This window comes from Ptiloglossa arizonensis, chromosome 8 (genome assembly GCF_051014685.1).
Source record: "Ptiloglossa arizonensis isolate GNS036 chromosome 8, iyPtiAriz1_principal, whole genome shotgun sequence".
Taxonomy (NCBI): Eukaryota; Metazoa; Arthropoda; class Insecta; order Hymenoptera; family Colletidae; genus Ptiloglossa; species Ptiloglossa arizonensis.
In genome coordinates, this window is record NC_135055.1 from 14,044,332 (window position 1) to 14,062,875 (window position 18,544).

Sequence of the window (18,544 nt, forward strand, 5' to 3'; positions counted from 1 at the left end):
AACTTGAATTGTTTCTTTTCCTTTCGTTTCGATATTTGTAATTTACTTACCAGCAGTCGATTCTCTTGCACACAATTCTATTACGATTGCATACTAGTTTTTAATTCGGTACCAAAATATCATCAACTTTCTCGTAAATATAAAATTCAATTTTCCGTTAGAAACGATCTCCAATACTTTTCCAATATCAACAACATGTCTTTGTAATTTATATCTACGTACTATGAACTTTATTACATTTTGTACAGTGCATGCGACTGACATATTATAAATTAATTAAACGCATTGTTCCAGAGACAGAAATTTCAATTATCTACAATTTAAAGTAATATATATATATATATATATATATAAAAGAATCCTACCCTTGCACCGGTATATTTAATTACAAGAAAAACTAAAACTTCTAACTCGATATTCGGTACCATTTCTTTAGCGGTACTAAACACTGCAAAACAGTTTCTTATACAAAATACGAATATTATTGCACGGCAATAGTACGAATTAGATCTTGGCTAATACTTTCTCGACTTTCGATCGACCTTGAATATTTATAATTCTCTCCCCGTCGATGTTCTCAACAACCCGTAACTCTTGATAGAAAAATTGTTAATCACCGTATAAAGGTAACAGCGAAAGGATATTAATTAGGCGTTACGTCGTAAACGTTAAAAATTGAAACGAAAAACTCATCGAAAATCGCTCGTCCCCAAGGCACGACACAGTTTCGTTTCATTTGGCGCCCTCGTGTCGGCGCAGATGAGCGCTAAGTGTGCCACGTTGCGTGAAACATTTCTCGCAAATTTTACATTTGTAGGGCCTCTCGCCGGTGTGAGTCCTTCGATGTTTGATCAAATACTTCCTATAGCTGAACGCCTTCCCGCAAAACTCGCAGATCTCCGGTTTCTCGCCGGTGTGTATTCTAATATGAATCTTCATGTACTCGCGCCTGACCAGCTTCCCGCAGACCTCGCAAGCCACCTGGCTCTCGCCGGTGTGGGTCCACAGGTGTTCCTTGTAACAATAATTGTAGAACGTCTCGAAACCGCAGATCTCGCATTTGTACTTTTTCCTGGTCTCCGGTCGGCTGTGAATTTTCATGTGACTTCTCAGGTAGACGCGATTCCCGAACGATTTGTGACAGATCTCGCAGGTGCAGGGCTTGACGTCGCTGTGCACGCTCATGTGAGTCTTGAGGGTCGCCTTCAGGTAAAATCCCTTGTTGCAGACCTTGCAGAACTCCGTGAACTCTTTGTTGTGCCTTCTGATGTGGATCTTCAAGTAATAACCGGACGTCAATTTCGCGCCGCAGACGTGGCATATGTGTGGCGCGCCGTGCAACGCTTTGTGCACGTTCAGGTATTTCTTTTTCTTGAAAATTTTATGGCAGACGTTGCACTCGATCGGTTCGGTTTGCTCTTGCCTTTTGTTCGGGCGCGTGGCGCTCTCGTCCTTCGGTTTTTCCTCGATCCGTTCGGTGGTTACGGAGTCCTTGTTGCACCGTGTCCGTCGATGCTTGAACAATTGCATTTTCTTCGCGAACGATTCGCGGCACACATCGCACGTATATTTCTTATCGGCTTTACGCAACGCCTCGCGCGTACGAAGTATCGACTGCTCGGTTCTGTGGACCAATAACGCGGCCCCGTTATCAAATTCATCGTCGCAAGACTCGCATCGGTACGTAAGCATCTCCTGAACGACGCAGGATTTGCCGGGTACATCTTCGAGAACGATAGAGGACCGGTGTTCCTCGTTTGACGAGTTAATGGCGTGCGATCGATTAGGCCTGGCTGGCATCGCCTTCGCATTTCTCAGTCTGCAAAAAGATAACAGAGCGTAAGCCGCTAGTGAATCGTACCACCCTGCTCTCACACCGCACAGAACGACGACACTAAGGTGTTAATGTTGTTTGGAAGTGTCACGGGTTAGGGCAGCGGTAACGTACAATTCTTTCTCGACGATTACAGACGAGCTGCATCGAGATTTCTCGTTCCGCTGTTTCGCGTCGGACGAGCGAGATTCTCACTGCTCCGATACCACGAGTCGATTGTGTTAGGTATAAATCGTCCACGGTTTACTCTAGCTACTTACTGCACAAAGCCAAACTGCAAGCAACGATTCGCGCGCATCGAATCGGATTTCCTCGAGGAATCGAAGAAGCGGGACTAGAGTGAGTAAGTGAGTGAATGAGTGAGAAAGAAAGAAAGAAAGAAAGAAAGAGAGAGAGAGAGAGAGAGAGAGAGAGAGAGAGAGAAAAGATTTCTTAGGACACGTTACGCAAAACGCACATAGCTACGGAAATAGGCATATACGAGACAAAATGATAAGTATAGTGTTTTCACGCAAGGTTTCTACTGTCGTACCATTTTTCAATTGTTAAGAATCTTTGGTAGGAGAAAGTTCCTCGTTGCTCGGTTCCTTTTAAGATTCTGTTCGACGAAAATAAAATAAAATTCTATTTCGTTAAAGTGTCAACCATCGGTGCAAATTATTGAAGAATATTCGATACGAACAAGTGTGTTGTAAATCTGAATGATCACTGTGTTATTTATTTTGACGAATTTGCTTACAAAAAGAAATTCTATTACTTGTACCTGATCCACGCAAACAACGATTAGATACTTTATAAAAGTAATTATAGTCGATTCGTACAATTCTGATTGGATACATTGTTATAGAATAGATAAACGAATAAAGTAAGTACAAATTTAGACGCTAACGTTCATCTCTCCTTGCGAGTAAAACGAAAATCTCAAAATCCACGAATACTGTAACCGCTGCGAATAATATAATCTACATTCAACAATTCAGTAAAGCGACGTATCACACTAGTTACAAACTACGATTATCGGTAAAAAGAATGTTCCCCCATAGTTCGCGCAAGGCTGTAAACATAATAACGTAAGCCACATGATAAATAACACGCACTCCAAGTTATTTGATAGAATTGTATTTCAATTATAAATAAGTAAATGTGCAATTTCACGGCATCGATTCGTAGATCCATTCAACATGGAAAATAGACACTATCACAAATCGAATTAATTCTAAGCTTAAAATAGCGAAATTCGTGATTGTTCTTGCGCTTGATTTGTTTGCATATCTAAAGCGTTGCTAGCTACTAGTCGGTTAAGTCTACTCTACGAAATAGAACAGCGAATTATTCGATATATCGGCTAATTCTATAACTTGCTGTAACTTCTTAAATCGGACACTTTAAATGCATCGCGTAACAACTAAGGCACTAGGACATATGAAAGATTTACTAATTCGAAAACACTCCTCGTGCGATCCAAACGATTGGAATCACATACGTGCGAATTTCATTCACGAGAGAGCGGTAAATCATTCCTGCGTATTAAAACGAACTCGAGTATTTAAAAAATATAATTTAAAAAATCCTTCGGAAACATGGACGGCTGCGTGATTCGTAAAACTTTCGTTCAACAAAATACGAGATACGAAACTTTATAAACTATAAACATCGATAAGAATTATTTTATATATTTACAATTTCCGTATTGAGAATTTGTTAACTCATACCGTTCGCATTGTTAAGCTTCGAAACGAACGAGAAGTAGATTAGGGAAAAAGATCAACGTACGATTAATCTTATGAACGATGCTAAAACGTTAATCATAAAAGTGCACGTAATCTTCGCGTTTCATTTCTATGTAACAGTACGGCGTAAACTAACTAAATATAAATGTAGAAAAAAAAAAAAAAAAAGAAACATCAACTTCGTTAAAACAGCTTTCAGCCAAGATTTTAACCTGGATCTTAACATACTAATACGATAGCAAGGAACTCGCAACGTAACACGCTATATATTCTATCGCGTTAACTCGTCGGACATTAAATACAAGTATCGCTACAATTCGTAGTAACTGTGACTTAAAAAAAAAAATTTTCATTCGCAGAATTCGAACGTATCGGAACCTTAAATGGACATAATTACAAAAAAAAAAAAAAAGAAAAAAAAAAACAATACGAAATACTGCCTTGAAATACCTCGATGGAATCGTAAAATAAATCGCATCGATCCTGTACGCTATTGTATAAAAATAAACGAGCATTCGAGACACAGTCGTACGTAGAAAAACATCGGTACCCACCGCCCGCCCCCGCACAACCCCCGCCCAGTAACGAACAGTGCGGACAGTTCGTATCCGAATTCTTTAGTGACCCCCGCCCCCTTCCTCCCCGTGATTTTAAATGCATTGATCGTGAGAAAGTCTTCCGTGAATCCGTGATCGTTTCAGAATTAATACCTATCTCGTATCACGCGCGAGACACGTATCCTAGCTAGGTAACAGTATAGTTATCGTGTCGAGCGATTGTTCCTCGTGCTGGACATCTTGTTCCTGCTGCAACTGTTGCTGTTGTTGTTGTTGTTCCTGTTGTTGCCGCGCGCTTTGCTTCGCGTGCGTCTTCAGATGCGAGTTGAGCATCGTTTTCGAGGCGAACGATTTGTGACAGAACGTGCACGGATAGGGTCGATCGCCCGTGTGACCCCTAAGATGCACCACCAGCGTGGTACGTTGGGTGAACCGTTTCTCGCAGTGGGTGCACTTGTGGGGTCGTTCACCGGTGTGGGTGCGCCGATGAACACTGAGATAATTCTGCGAGATGAACCCCTTGCCGCACAGATCGCAAACGTGTGGCTTTTCGCCGGTGTGTTTGCGGAGATGGACCGTGAGGTAGGTCTTGCTGGAGACCGCTTTGCCGCATACGGGGCACACGTACTCGTTCTGCGGGCCCACGTTCCCGTGTGTCTTCATGTGCACGAGCAACACCTGCTTCCTGGAGAAACGTTTGTTGCAGAGCACGCAGTGATGTTTCCGTTGCGGCGGCACGTAGTCCGGCTGATGGAGCTTGCCGTGCAACCTCAGACCCTGACGGTAACGGAACGTGGCGTTGCAGATCTCGCATTGAAACGGTTTCTCGTTTTCGTGGTGCATCGAGCGATGTTCCTGGTAACTGTTCCGCGACACGAAACTGACCCCGCAGATCTCGCACTCGTATTTGTACTCGATGTTGTGCCGTTTCTGATGGCTGATCAGGATCTCACGGCGCGTGGTCACGTAGCCGCACGTCTCGCATGTGTGGCTCTCGTCCGACTCGTGCTCGAGCTGATGCTCCTTCAACGCGGAGGTGGTCGCGAAACTGCAACCGCAGTGTTCGCAAACGAGCTGATCCTCGTCCAATTGAGCGTTGCTCTGCTCGTGCATCTCTAAGTGCAAACCGAGTGCCTGTTCGGACACGAAACCGTCACCGCAGAGATTGCACTGCACGATACCCTCGGAGATGATTATCTCCGTGCTCTCCACCTTCGGTATGTGGGAACGATCTGCGATGAGCAGCTGCTCTGTATCTTCTCGATCGAATATCTCGTTGGGCCCGCATTGCTGCTGATCCTGGGGCAGCATCTCAAGCTTTGACACAAAATATCTGGAAAGAAGAGAGACACAAACGGGGGTCAATCAACGTATATTTCATGTTTCATTGTTACAACTTTTTTTTTTTTTTTTTTTTTTTTTTTATTCCCCCTCTCCTTCGGGGAACCAGTTTATCTTTGCCAAAACTTTACAGGGTAATCGTTCAAATACCCGCGAACGTCTCTAAGAGAAGCATGTAACGAAGTGCCTCGGTGCTTTCCAGTATTTTTCTTTAATGCGTTCTTACACTCCCTTTGGGTTTCTTTTATCGTTCCAGATTATTCTAACGGTCGTAGACATTTAACCCGGTTGCTTTAGAATCAGGAAATCACGCGATACAGGTACTATTTACATCGAACGAATACGTTACTTAATACGAGTGCATATCGTTAAACGACATTGCTTGGGAAACGGTATGCCTCCTTCTTTCACTATCGATTCAATTCACCGAACCCGAAAACGCCTGGTCACCCTTCGTAATTACTCGATTTTCAAATAAATTACTCTATCGTAAATCGTATCGTGTTATTTTTATTACAAAAAGGATATCGTTAAATATTTAACAAACTATATAGTAGTCCGTAATCGTGGAATGGCAGACGATTATTTCTTGCATCAATATGAATTCTCTATTGTACACTTACCAACATGTTGTACTGCTTTACCGACGATCCAACCACGTGACCGTCCGCCATCTTGGCATTATCCACGCAAGGTTATTACAAACTACGTCCAATGTCAAATTTGTTCTCTACCAATTGCCAGTATTTATAAATTCGAATATACTAGGTTGTAAGTAAGGAACATACCTTATGGATTACATATTTAACGTTAAAAGCTACGTAACTGTGTCAAGAGAACAAAAAAAGAAACTATGATTCGTCAATACTGTAACACATCTTGTACAATTTAGATCTTTACTTCCAAAATCGATAAATATGTTACGAGCTCTACTTTACCAGAACCGACTTTTCTCGCGCAAGAGTCTAGATTTTTATATTAAAAAATCGATAAATTCATTGGAACTGACTTTACAAATGATTATTAATTATTGACACAAAATATCATGTTTCTGATTGATTAACTTTCAAAGCTCAACAATGAAACCCATAATTTATAGTAGATAATAAAAGATTGCTAAGACGAAACACAAATATGCATTTTTCTAATAACATTGAAAACTTTAATTAGACGAAAAATTACATTCAGGAGTGACAAAATTCTCAGAAATTTGTTTAGCAACGATCAATTACAACTATACTATTAATAATATCAACACCATCTTACTTTTACAGGATACATAGAAATATTTAAGCGTCTTCATACTTACGTCTGATGATATTCATATAATATGCAGTAACCAACCCTGTACTTACATTAGTTAGAGGCACATGAATTCATTGTTATGGCTAAAAATGCTAGGCTGTATTATTTCTTTCTACGAGCTCAACCAAAATTGGTTAAAATAATCGTATACTTGTACACAATATTAATTGTATACTTATAATGCTTCCCTACGACTCTATTAATAGTTTTGTAAACATCAATTAAATTCTAACACTTTAGTATTATTAGTAGCTCCTTTGTTTAAAATGTTTGTAAACGTTTTTTTTTCTTCTTTTTCAATCGATTAAAAGTTCTCAAAAATTCGATCTCTTAGGCACGTTAAATTTAAAACTTAATTCGTTACACAGGTACTAATTTTCCATTGTATGAAATTTCGCGTTCGAAAGTAGTCTTGAAAAGAAAAAAAAAAAAAAAACTTCGAATTACTACAAATTCAAACAATCGAAGATATCCTATCGCTTTAAATACCTAAAATATTCATGTACGAACAGTATCACAGTGACCACATGCATGTTATTTGTAACATTAGTAAGCTAGCAATTTTGTTACGTATTCCTATTATTAATCAACAAATTCTTTTCAACGTAAATACACAGTTAAACGATTACCGTCGTTAGAATTTCTAAAAGTATCAACAAAATAAATTCCACTAAAGTCCTGTGTCGCGCGGTATAATTTACATAAGGCCACTTAATTTTTATTAAGCAATTTCGAGGCACCTTGTAATCGACCATCCAGAAACACTATTCGTCGAATGAGATCCACTTACGAACTAAAAAAAAAACCGTTAAAAACGAGATACGTTATTCGTGTAAAGGAAACATTAGAAAATTTTCTATCTAATTTATTCCAACGAACTATTCCCCACTACCGACTAGAAACGAATAAACGAGGTACCGAACTTATTATCTCCGTCCTATCGCTATAACAGATTAGACTTTCGATCAACAATAAACTTCAACTCAGAGAAATCATCAACCTCCCGTAACAAAGCATGAGAATCAATGTGTGACGTCCCGCACACTCGAGTAGTGTGCAACCCGATTAACAAAGCCATTTCCTCGTTAAGACCTACCGCAACACCAGCCGCCGCCTCTTCCTCCTCCTCCTCCATCTCCATCTCCTCCTCAGTGTTTTTTCATGTGATTAAGCATAATCGTTCTAGTAACGAACCCTTTACCGCACAGTGTGCAGGTGTAAGGACGTTCCCCCGTGTGATATCGGCGATGAACGGTAAGCGTGGATGCCTGTGTGAACGATTTACCGCACATGGCGCATAGATACGGTCTCTCCCCGGTATGGATGCGCTGATGCACCACGTAATATTTACGATGGGTGAAACCTTTGCCGCAGACGTCGCAAACGAGCGGTCTGGATCTGTGCACAGCCTTATGGGTGGTAAGTGACTCGATGCTCGCGAACTGTTTCGAGCACGAATCGCACGGGTACGAGACTATCGATTTGTTGGACGACGCCACGTTACCGCTAATACTGCTAGTGACCGAATCAACGGCCGACACGACGTTCTCGACGATTCTATCGTTACCCGGTAGAACTGGTTTGTGTGTTTTCGCGTGATGATTGTACAAATTTCGCGTCTCGAATCGCATCAGGCACCTAGGACAGGAGTACGGTTTCTCCTGGCCGACCTCGTGCATTCTTCTGTGCCGCTCGAGTAACGTACGGTAACGAAAGCTCGCCTGGCAACGATCGCAGGCGAACGTTTTCTCGACGTTCGCCGCCACCGGCGACGGCGACGACGACGACGTCGATATCGTTTGCACCGGGGCGCACGAGGTCGCAGGTGCCGTGTGCGTCACCTCGTGCATCCGTAGGTGACTCAGCGCGAAGAAACTCCGCGAGCAAATGGTGCACGAGTATCTTACCGGGTTCTCTATATTGTGATCGAATTCCGGTAGAGCGGTATGGCTCGTTCTTATATGGTAATTCAGTTTCAGGGCGCTTCGGAACTCGAGGCCGCAGGTGGAACACGGATGGGACTCGACGACGATTTGCACGTGATCCATGAGGTTCTGATCGGGACACATGGATTGTAAATGGGACGGAACGGTTTGGTACGTTGCGGGCATCATCGACGACTGATTGGAGAATATAGAGCTGTTCTGAAGCAAGGTACAACTGACCGGTAAACCGATATCCCCTGTCTCGGGCGATGGTGAGAGGATTTGGCGCAGCATCCCCGACAATCCGCCGAAGGTCTCGCTTCCTTCCCTGAAATCGACAAAACCCAAGGACAATGCATCGGAGAACAACCGAACGGTACACACATAGCATTGCCTTTGATTCGTTCTCGTGATATCTTGCGTTCTCTGTTGCAAAAGGCGGTGGGTGAGAAAGATAGGAAAGCGGAGAAAAGAGTTTATTGTTGTTGTCTCTTTTTCTTTTCTTTTTTTTTTGTCGTTTCTCTTTTTTTTTCTTTTTTTTGTGTTTTTTTTTTTTTTTTTTGTTTTTTACGCTGTGTAATTTCTGCAAAGTGACCGTGCGAAGTGCTTTTGGGCAATTGTGGGCTTCCCTCGGGACACACAGCAAGTACAGTGCGACCAGAGCGTTACGTGCAGATCGAGCTTAGAGAGTTTTGTCGTCATCGTTACTGTCAAGAATCTTTACCAGAGCTTCCTCCACGTGTTACCGCGTGGGACACATCCGCTCCGAAAGATCGTAACGAATACATCATTTCGTTTACTTTAGTTTACCTTTAGGTATCTATGATACAGTGTCTTGTCATTCATATAATTTGTACGTAATATAATTCTAAATATAAATAAACTGTGAAACGATAATTTTACGTTTGATAGTACTTTTGCGATTTTATTTGTACTAAATGTAGTTGGTAATGAATGTAATTATTAAAAAGAAGAAGAAGAAGAAGAAGAAGAAGAAGAAAAAAAAATTGAAACACTCGCAAGTGGTTCTGTTTGCAATCTTAAATTATTCGTTGCCTTGCTACCATCTCTAGACTCATAAAAAATACAATTGGCACAAACCGAAGAGAAAAATGAAAGATTTCTACAGCAAACCAGCAGAAAGAAGAAAAAAGTTAAGCTACAAAACTTGGCAAAAAAGTTAGAAGAAAGCAAATCCTTGTTAAAAAATCATCATCATCGCTAAGTAGAACACGTTTAAAAAACATAATTAATTTAATATGTTGTATTGAAATTAGATTCTCACCTTTGATAGGAAATCCAATATCCGTGAATCGTCTTCCTCGTCTTCTTACGGCACGAACTCTTGGCCAAGAGTTTTCTTCTCGAGATTCGAACAGAGGTAAATATTCAAGGGTGGAAACGTATACCCATGTAAAACGTAAATATTGCAATGAAAAATTGCAATAGAAAAGAAATATTAAAAAAGATCGAATAGTGCGCGCGAATTGTCAACGGATACGTGATAACCGTGTGGTGAAAAACGAAACATTTCGCTGGTTTCTGTATTTGATGTCCCGAACAGAAACAGGAAATGTTTCTAACCACACGGTAATCAGTGGAAAAATCTCGATTTAAATGTTCCTCGCGCAAAACAAGTAAAATATCGTGCACCAGTGTTTTCGGTTCACTGGTGCAAAGTACTCTGCGCAAGGAATAAAAAATTGTAAAACGCGCGGTGTAAAACTTCGCTTTATTTACCGGCGCGTAAACGCAGCCTGGTTGCACGCGTATATTTGAAAATACGCAAAAATCGCGTTTTTTTTTTCTCTTTTTTTTTTCAAGTTAAAATCACAAGACAACGACGCAAATCGGTTCGATGATCACCGATGCGTAAATAAAACAATACACGCAGCACCGTAGCGCGCGATGAAAGTTTGTATAAATTTGTTTAAGCGCAGCGTATACCGGCAAAAAATGTGCCGAAGCGCGCTGAAAAATTCCAATACGAAACAACAAAAATCGCGGTATCCATATGATCGCATTTTGTACGAGATATAATATAAACGCGATTCACGAGATATCAATGAAAAATAAGTTCAGTTCAATATACAAATAATACTTAGAAATTATCGGATAATAAACAAGCGTGTAAATATACAAAAGTGTGATACTCGCCTTAAAATGTACATAAAAGTCTGAAGTCCTCTTCATGCTTCGTTTTTCGTACGATGATTATTCTTCGAGTCTTCACGTTTCGACAGTTATTTATTCTAATCGTTTTTCGTATCGTCTTTGATATCAGGATCGGCTAAATCCATTCTTTTTTCTTTTTTTTTTTTTTTGCCATAAAACACTATTGCCATTTTGGGCTGGTATCTAATAACAAGGATGCCAGCCGCAAACGATATTGATTGAAACCGAAAATATGGTACGAATACCAGAGTTTATCAGCGGGTTTTGTTCGCAGTTAACAGAACGACAGCACTTACAAACTAACCGGTATACTAATGTAACTATGTGGTCCTGACGATAATGTAAAGCGTAGGCATTGGAAAGCACGAAGACGACAAGAAACGGTATTCTTTACGAACTGTATGGCTTGGCGACACGTTGATGCACCAAGCATCTATCGTGACGTTAGTTTACGAAATATTAGTTTGTGATTTTTTGTCAGCCTATTGTCGGCCGAGTGCGGCATTTTGTGCCTTCACGTAAGCGTGGGATATTGATACTGACAACATGTAAACATTTGGTTTTCAGCTGAACAGAGGGATCGTATACTTACTGCTAGAATTTGAGTACTGGGCAACAATATATTGAATTACACACAAATGAAAAGGTGCGACGTGAACATGTTAATTAATCAGACACGCAATTAATTTGTGGAATCCCTCTGTTCATTTATCGTACACGTATGAGTAATAACTAGAACAGAGTTCATTTAAATAGGAATAGCGAATAAATTGAGCGTATAAAATACAGTACCATATAATATGAAATTTAATCCTTACAATGAAAGCAACCGTATTGAAATGAACTCTGTGTACATGCTATCACATGTAAAAGTATATTGAAGTATTTTGCAATCTGTTTTATATAGTGAGCATATTTCTCTGATGATTTTTAATGATTTTACCATGTGGAAATTATACTCTAAATGATAAGTAATTCTAGATGAATGAAGTTCGCGAAGAATATTATAGTATAATATTCTAATAGTCTTTTGAATATTATAAAGTTGGGTATCAAATTGCAAAATACAGAGAGCCAAAGATGGTTGTGGGGTGTGTGTTAACTTACCTTATAATTCTATTACATCTTATTTGCTCGAATCAGGTGGCTAATATCCCAGTACGTTTAGTCAAAATTGAAGTTAGAATTGTCCAACATCTATTTATAATCAATTGTTTCCGCTCTTCTAGGAAATATCTGTTATTTCTTAAGATATGTGCACAGGAGAAAAAATAGTCTGCGTATGGTTTAAATTTTTCATGTTAGAATAATATCAAATTTAGAATCGTAACAAAAATTACAAACGAAAGTAAGTAAAACGTTACAAATGCGTATCTCCTATTTTGTTTTCGATAAATGTTGTTAAATTGGAAGAAATAAATAATAGATCGTAATTTACTTGAAATAATAAAATGTTAAATTTGTCAGAAAAACAACATTAACAAGAATATCTGTGTAAATGTTTGTGTTCTCCACAACAAAATCGCACCTTTGGCCCTGAAAAAGTAAAACATGGATAAAAAAACTCACCCAGATTTGGGATCCCCATCTGCTGTTTGTGGCATTGGAATCTCAGGCATGTCTGCAATTTTCTGTTGCTGCAATCCTGAAGGACCCGCTTCATCACACGCCAAGGAAACGTTTACAAAGGTTGTAGGCTCTATGGTTCTACTATTGGGATCTTCTTCGCTTTCTTCCTTTACAGGTAGGCCTACAACATAGAATTTATACACAAATTTTAATAAATAAACATACACTTGAGGTATGTGTACCAAAAAATAAAATAGTCTAATATAAAAAAAATTTATAAGCTCCCAACATACCTTCATCTCCATCGCATTCATCGTCCGAGTTTTCTTCATCTTCGCTACTTTCCTCCTCATCTTCTTGTTGCGTAGAGCTTGTTTGATTTTGTGATATTTGGTTATGTGTTGTTTGTGAACTTGGACCAGGCACTGCCTGAACAGTTTGTGCAGAATTGCCACTTGTGTCCATAGGAACTGAGGTTATTTGTTGTTGTTGATTAGTATTGGATATTATCATAGGAATACCCAGGCCCATGTTGTCCATCATACCCATACCCATATTATTTTGATGCTCGCCCACTTGCTGCATCACACTGCCATCTAACCTGTTCTCTGTACTCTGTTCTTGTTTCATTACATTCTGTGATCAACATACAGAATAAATAAATTTATTAGTACAAAGAATTTTAAACGACTATATACAAAAAAATGACGTGTACGATAACAAATGTAATGTTAACCTATCAACACGTTACTATACAGTAAGCACCAAAATTGTTAATAAATGTTTTAAATACAACCACGATACATTCAAAGAAGTAATAAAGAATAGTCAAGTAAACAATTAAGAAACTTACAAAATAGAATATTTAAAATATTTTTATCAATAGATATGATGGTAACCAAGATAAACACTGAACTGAACATCTATTAAATAAAAGAGTATCGACACCTTCATTTTTTTCATGTATTGTGTGAAACACTTGCTTTAATATACCGACAGTAAAGAAAATATATGATTTAGAATGGAAAAAAAATTACCGGATTGAGAACATTGGTAACATAACCCTGTTTGCCTTCCATTCCAACTTCTCCTAGCCATTGTAATAATTGTTTCTCCGCGTTCGCTGTTGTATTCCAAAATTGATAAAATAATTCTACTTTATACACACAATCATCGCATATTTTTTTGGGTAATTTGTCTTCCCTGGCAACCTGTAATCATAATAGAAAATACCATCTAAGTAAATGCATTGTTTGTTATAAATACAATACTTTTATGAAATACATTCACTTCTACTTGCAAATACTTTACAAAGTCATAAATAATGAAAAAGTGAAATTTAAACAACCCAATAGAATTATTTAGCACCAGGAAGCATTATTTATTGAAACTATTTCAAATGTGTACAAGAAATGGGAAATATACTTTGTTTAAAAACAAAGTACACTAATAGTATTTGATTATTCATTAAAATTCTTAAAATATATAAATAAAACTTCAGTAATACATCACATTCTGTAGATTAATGTAGTTAACTAATTATATATTTAATTAATAATTTGTTTTAAATATTACTTTACAATACTCGTTATTAATAAACTAGCATGGAAAAATACGAAAATCCAATTATATTCGTTTTAACAGAAACAATGATATCGAAGACAAGATGTCGAAAAGGAGGACGATTATTCAATTAGAGTAGCCGTTGAAAGAAAATACTGCGTATTATCCTTAAATAACAAAATTCGAGCCTACCGATAGGATCGCAAAGAGAAAAATTTAGGAATATCGACAACGTGTTACGATAAGAAAAAAAAAGCGCGGCAAAATTTTATTGAATAATTCCTGGCGTCGTGGACGAGTTAGATACGGCCTAAAAAAAAAAAAAGAGGGAAAAGGAGAAAAACAGTGCAATGCCAATGTACAGCTATCACGATGTCGCTACTTCGAAGCTACTTGTAATTGCTCCATGCGTATCTTCAGCCTACAGGGCGATCTCTGAAAGAATCGGAACTAAACGCATATCTACTGGGAGGTTGAAAAGTCGTGGACGGCTGAGGAAACGCGGCGTAGCTATGAAAATGCACAAAATGGCGGATCGCCATTGTCGATGCGATGGCGTAGTTGGCTTACCTTCACCGGTAGACAGGCGGCGATCTTGAGAAAAATCTGCCGTACGTCTCCCTCACCCTCAAAAATCGGTACCGAAACACGGTCCTTCACGAGACACAGCCGACACAGGTCCAGATAATCGAGGGAGGACATTTTACTGTATAAAACGCCAGCTCGAGATGCAAAGCCGCGCCCGTAGACGCGAGTGCTGTTTCAACCCAAGCCGGAGAAGACCCCGCGTTCTTCTGTACGCGTCGTTTGCTCACTACGCTTCGGCCGGCTCCGTCGGTATTCGGTTACTTTCGGCTCACTTCGTGTAACTTCGTAAGTCCTCGGTAGGATGGTTGCGTATCGATCACGTCGCGTTCGAAGCCAACCGCTTTTACACACGACAGTTTCGAATATTGAGAAGGCCTCTTTCTTCTAAGAACATCATTATTTAATATGGATTTATTGCACCGTCTACGAAATCATAACCAAACAGAAGGAACTTAAACTTTCACGGTATACTAATTACATTTTTTAATTGATTTCACAATTCGATATGACTTATACCGTATTTGTATTATGTCGAAAATTGTACAAGATGGCTACAGTCGCTGTTGACTGGGTTCCTTTCTAATCATAGTAAGAGTACGTACAACAATCGAGGGGGCAAAGCGCGTTAGATTTCCCTTTGGTAGAACTGATTGATCGGTCAGGTGTTTAAGAGGTCGATCGAGTTAATGCAAACCTATCAAATTTTCATGAACAATTACTCCCACTTCTGCGTACGGATACAGTCACGCATGATCGAACTAACGGAACGTATGTATGTATGTATTTGTTGCACGAGCAACAGGGATGAATCGGGGCTCTGAAAAAAATTGATCGAATCCCTACCGATTATTTTTTCAGCTTTATTTTTCTAAATATTTAAATATTCCATAACGATTGTGTGATTTATTAACGACTAGTGGAAAACTTTCTTTTTTTTTTATCGATAGGTGAAACTATTTTTTAACCATCGATGGTATATGTTTTAATATATTAATCGCGTATAATTTACTTCTTATTATTATCAACTGATAACTTAATAACCTTACTATCGTTTCACGCGAATAGTAATATCTCGTGAAACGATTGTAAATCCTATAATAATTACACGATTTCACATGATATTGCATAAACTTTGAATAATATCGAATAATACTTTTAACGCAAAATTCGTTATACATTTTTCTTTGATATTCGCAATTAGAGAAATGGTACAAAATCTAGCTCGTTGAAAGAAAAATTTATTCAATCCCAAATATTTTTGCAGACGATTGAATTATAGTACTCTTGTCTATGGTAGACAAAATTTTAACGACTCTGGCAGCCAGTGAAAAAATATAAAAAAAAAAAAGAATAACAGAGCTACAGTGCTGCCACGTTTCTCGTTGAGACTGAGTAACTTACCCTCGCGTCGTCAAACATATCAATGCCCTGCCCTGTCTTTTCCATTGTCCCATGAACTTCGCTCAATGTAACGTCGAATTTAAATTGCACGTTAAATTTCTATTCGAACTTTTCGTTTTCAACACTTCCCCCAGATAAAACATATTCACAAAATGTTTGAAAGAAGTTTAAATTGGCAGAACTTACGTAATATCGAGCGAATGTTTAGCATCGAACCTTATCTCCAGTTTATTTTACCTCTTTGAATGATTAACGTTATTATCCTTTTCAGCTTTTCTGTAAAGATCATCTGGGTGTAATAAAGAAAACACATTCACGAAGTATACGAAAATTGTTACTCCATAATTTCTTTTAATCAATCGAACAATTTCATTTATGATATTTATTTGTATTCTTTTATCTTACATCTTGTCGTTAACTTACAGCGCCCTACAGAAAATATCTCCTTATCGGTCGAATAATTTACGAAATGTACACTTAAAAAATTGAGAAATCACTTGGAAACCATACGGGAGAAAGAAAGAAATTTATGGCAATGTTTCGGTTAGCTACCACGAAGTTTCTGGAGCATACTATGTAGCAATTAAAAAGTACCATTACCGAACAAAGCAACGTTTATTTAGAACAAAAATGATTTCATCGTAAAGTCGATAGAAATTCTACGAAATTCGAAGAAGAAGGTACGTGTATCCGAAATATAAGTATAATATACACGAAAATATGGTATAGAAGCTAATTATAAACAGGAGAGAAATTATAGTATTTGCAAAGGAGCTTAATTAAATCTAAGAACATTAATTAAATCTCTATAGTTTAAAAGTTTAGAGTTCTGTTTTTAAAAAATGATCCTTAGAATTCCAACTTCTCCAATGGAGAAGTTTTGAGTAGTTTTTTAAGTTTTTGAGAAATTTTGAGCCAGCTTGCTCCAAAATGCATACATAACGCAAGGCTGCGTTCCCATGTGTACAACACACACAGAGAGAACTGAAAAAGGTCCGAAAGGTTCGAGAAGGTCCACTTTGAAAATTCACTGCGCATCGAGAAACCGTTTCGTTTGTATTTTTCGCCGTGCATTATCTTGTGGGAATGTTGCCTCGCGCGGAAATATTGCACATGTCTATAATTTGGGAAAGCCGTTCTTAATCCTCAAGTCGAAGTCCGTCCGACATCTGGTGTTCACGTGTGCTTACAACACGCCAATTGCTATGCGAGAAGCAGGAAGGGACCCAAACCCTTCAGGCCTCGATTAGAGTTTCGTAGTTCCCTCGTCTATGATTGCGCGACCAAAATCACTATCGAGAAAGAATCAATTAGCTACTCAAGGTCACGGTGAGGCTATCACCAATCATCTGCTCTATTTTTCGTCCCTTCGTGCGAACCTGCAGGCAGAATCTAAAATAAAAAATCGCTACGTCAGCGTCCTTCTGGGCGACTGGTCTCACAAATCCATAGTCAGGTCGAAGAAAGAATCGACTTGGGAGACTAAACGCCACTCGTCGCGATAACGGAAATTTTTCACCCACTTTGTTGAGCGACGAGCAGCGATGAGGTCAACCACATCGCAGGTAGCATTGAAACTCGATCAAACGATCTTCGTTCAAGTGTTAATTAGCGAGTGTAAAATCGATTGTAGCGTTCCGAGTACGAACGCGACGTATGATTGATAACTGTACAGTGCACGAGGCAAAAATTACCATCCGCGTACATTGATTCGTATTCCACGATTTTACATTATGTAAATACCCGGTAACGCGTATACGTACGAATCGATGTTTTCGTTTGAAATGAAAACGAACGAAGAGTTCAAAATTATTTTCTCGACCGTTTCACCTGTATTTCGCGGTATCGTTCTACTTTCGGCGAACAAAATCGCGGTAAATTGCGTTAAAAAGATTGCACATTGCAAAGTCGGGATCAATGTTCGTGGAATATTAATCTACTACGGGCTCGTGCATCTAGGAGGGATGAAAATACATAGTATTTCTGATCTTCGATGGAGTTGCCCGGGAAGGTAAAAGTAAGCCGGAAAGTGGGGGTAACCGCTCGTGGAATTCCCCCCACCAGGTTCACTGTTTCTCCCGCTCGACTGTAGATGGCTAAATATTACAACGCCTGGCGCATTGTCCGAGACGTGAACCCCGCTGATGAGCGCATTCCACGAGACGTGAACATTTCTCGCAGATGTTTTGAATTAGTCCGTCCAAGGACGGAACGTTTGAGAACGTCTGAGAAAAAAAAAAGAAGAAGAGTCTCGCGATCTCGTTGAATTCGAACAGCTCGACTTTACGAAAATACACATTTCCCAGAGGAGATTTCGAGGAATAGCATACAACCAGAGTGACCGGGTGAAGTCTTTACACTTCCCCTTCTCCTCGCATTCTGTCGGCCTAGACTCCCCTTTCGTCTCTCCTCTCTCGTAGCGAGCGCTGTTTGAGCAAGAGTGGGGAAACGTAACGGGTACTTCTACGGTATTGTATTCTTACGTAAGATGCTTGAAAGCAGGTATACCCGGCCATACGTCGCGTACACTGGTACGAAAGGACACCCGTTATTTTT

General features: G+C 39.2%; 3 protein-coding genes and 1 long non-coding RNA gene across 7 annotated transcripts in view; 1 reads left to right on the forward strand and 3 right to left on the reverse strand.

Moving 5' to 3' along the window:
- Positions 1–14,781, reverse strand: part of LOC143150679 (uncharacterized) — a 100,982-nt gene extending 86,201 nt beyond the window's left edge. The window contains exons 1-4 of the mRNA XM_076319125.1: positions 14,570–14,781; positions 13,474–13,647; positions 12,730–13,072; positions 12,437–12,617 (exon numbers count right to left, since the gene is read on the reverse strand). Of these exons, the coding sequence (XP_076175240.1) occupies positions 12,437–12,617; positions 12,730–13,072; positions 13,474–13,647; positions 14,570–14,701 (830 nt within the window). The 5' untranslated portion in view covers positions 14,702–14,781. The remainder of the gene's footprint in view (positions 1–12,436; positions 12,618–12,729; positions 13,073–13,473; positions 13,648–14,569) is intronic.
- LOC143150519 (uncharacterized) lies at positions 4,222–5,454 on the reverse strand. Its single transcript, XM_076318856.1, has one exon. It carries the CDS (start codon positions 5,430–5,432, stop codon positions 4,305–4,307), a length of 1,128 nt encoding a protein of 375 aa, XP_076174971.1. The 5' UTR covers positions 5,433–5,454; the 3' UTR covers positions 4,222–4,304.
- LOC143150521 (uncharacterized) lies at positions 7,916–11,767 on the reverse strand. The gene has a single exon (XM_076318857.1). It carries the CDS (start codon positions 8,984–8,986, stop codon positions 7,916–7,918), a length of 1,071 nt encoding a protein of 356 aa, XP_076174972.1. The 5' UTR covers positions 8,987–11,767.
- A 144-nt stretch (positions 14,782–14,925) lies between the features above and the next one.
- The window catches only part of LOC143150764 (uncharacterized), a 229,313-nt gene continuing 225,694 nt past the window's right edge, over positions 14,926–18,544 (forward strand). For 2 of the 4 annotated variants that reach the window (XR_012993174.1, XR_012993176.1), the window contains exons 1-2: positions 14,926–15,052; positions 16,414–16,668. This is a non-coding gene — a long non-coding RNA (uncharacterized LOC143150764). The remainder of the gene's footprint in view (positions 15,053–16,413; positions 16,669–18,544) is intronic. The other 2 variants (XR_012993175.1, XR_012993177.1) reach the window with 1 other exon arrangement.

What these genes read in the sequence shown, in the direction of transcription:
- LOC143150521 (XM_076318857.1), bottom strand. Translation starts at nt 8,986, where the DNA reads ATGCTGCGCCAAATCCTCTCACCATCGCCCGAGACAGGGGATATCGGT.
- LOC143150519 (XM_076318856.1), bottom strand. Translation starts at nt 5,432, where the DNA reads ATGCTGCCCCAGGATCAGCAGCAATGCGGGCCCAACGAGATATTCGAT.